At 56.1% G+C, this 870-nt stretch overlaps 1 protein-coding gene across 1 annotated transcript in view; it reads left to right on the top strand.

Moving 5' to 3' along the window:
* SLCO2A1 (solute carrier organic anion transporter family member 2A1) overlaps positions 1 to 870 on the top strand; it is a 33,004-nt gene extending 32,134 nt beyond the window's left edge. Inside the window, exons 12-14 of the mRNA XM_009644433.2 lie at positions 288 to 352; positions 509 to 629; positions 750 to 870. Coding sequence (XP_009642728.2) covers positions 288 to 352; positions 509 to 629; positions 750 to 870 — 307 coding nt within the window. The remainder of the gene's footprint in view (positions 1 to 287; positions 353 to 508; positions 630 to 749) is intronic.

Here is an 870-nt window from a genome sequence, read left to right on the forward strand (position 1 = left end):
TTAGGAAAAACTTCTTCACCGAAAGGGTTGTCAGGCTCTGGAATGGGCTGCCCAGGGAGGTGGTCGAGTCCTCATCCCTGGAGGTATTTAAAAGAAGGATAGATGAGGTGCTTAGGGACACGGTTTAGTGGTGGGATGGCAGGGTTAGGTTAAAGGTTGGACTCGATGATCTCAAAGGTCTTTTCCAACCAAAGTGATTCTGTGATCCTGTGATTCTATGCCAAGATGCTTGGCCAAACACACAGCTGCTGCGGCAGCTCTGACCTCCCGTGGATTCTCCCCTGCAGGGTGGTGAACCAGGATGAGAAATCGTTTGCCATTGGAGTCCAGTTCTTACTAATGAGGCTGCTGGGTGAGTGTACATCTCCTAACGAAGCTGGGGGAAGGCAGCAGGATGCTCAAAGGCTTGCTTGAGCCCCGGGAGGTGCTGAACCTCCTTGGGGACAGCAGGCCAAGCCTACAAGCAGGGCAGGGTGGGCAGCCTGATTCCATCTTCTCTTCTCCAAAGCCTGGCTGCCAGCTCCAGCCATGTTTGGTGCCCTCATCGACTCCTCCTGCATCTACTGGCAGAAGCAGTGCACCCAGCGCCGGTTCTGCGCCTACTACAACAACGACTTCCTCCGCAACAGGTAACCCTGCTGTGCATCCCCCATGGCAAGGATGACCACAGGGACGGTCCCCAGCTCAGCCTGGTGCCGGCTGGAGGTGCCACCTCCCAACATGGCATCTCCTCGCTCTTCTCCCAACAGATACCTGGGGCTGCAGGTGGGCTACAAAGTGGTGGGCACCATCCTCCTCGCCCTCATCAGCTGGAAGGTGAAGAGGAGTAAGGAGTACAATGTGCAGGAGAAGGCAGCGGCACTGGTGTAG

This window comes from Egretta garzetta, unplaced genomic scaffold (assembly GCF_000687185.1).
Source record: "Egretta garzetta isolate BGI_Z169 unplaced genomic scaffold, ASM68718v1 scaffold448, whole genome shotgun sequence".
NCBI classification, from domain to species: Eukaryota; Metazoa; Chordata; class Aves; order Pelecaniformes; family Ardeidae; genus Egretta; species Egretta garzetta.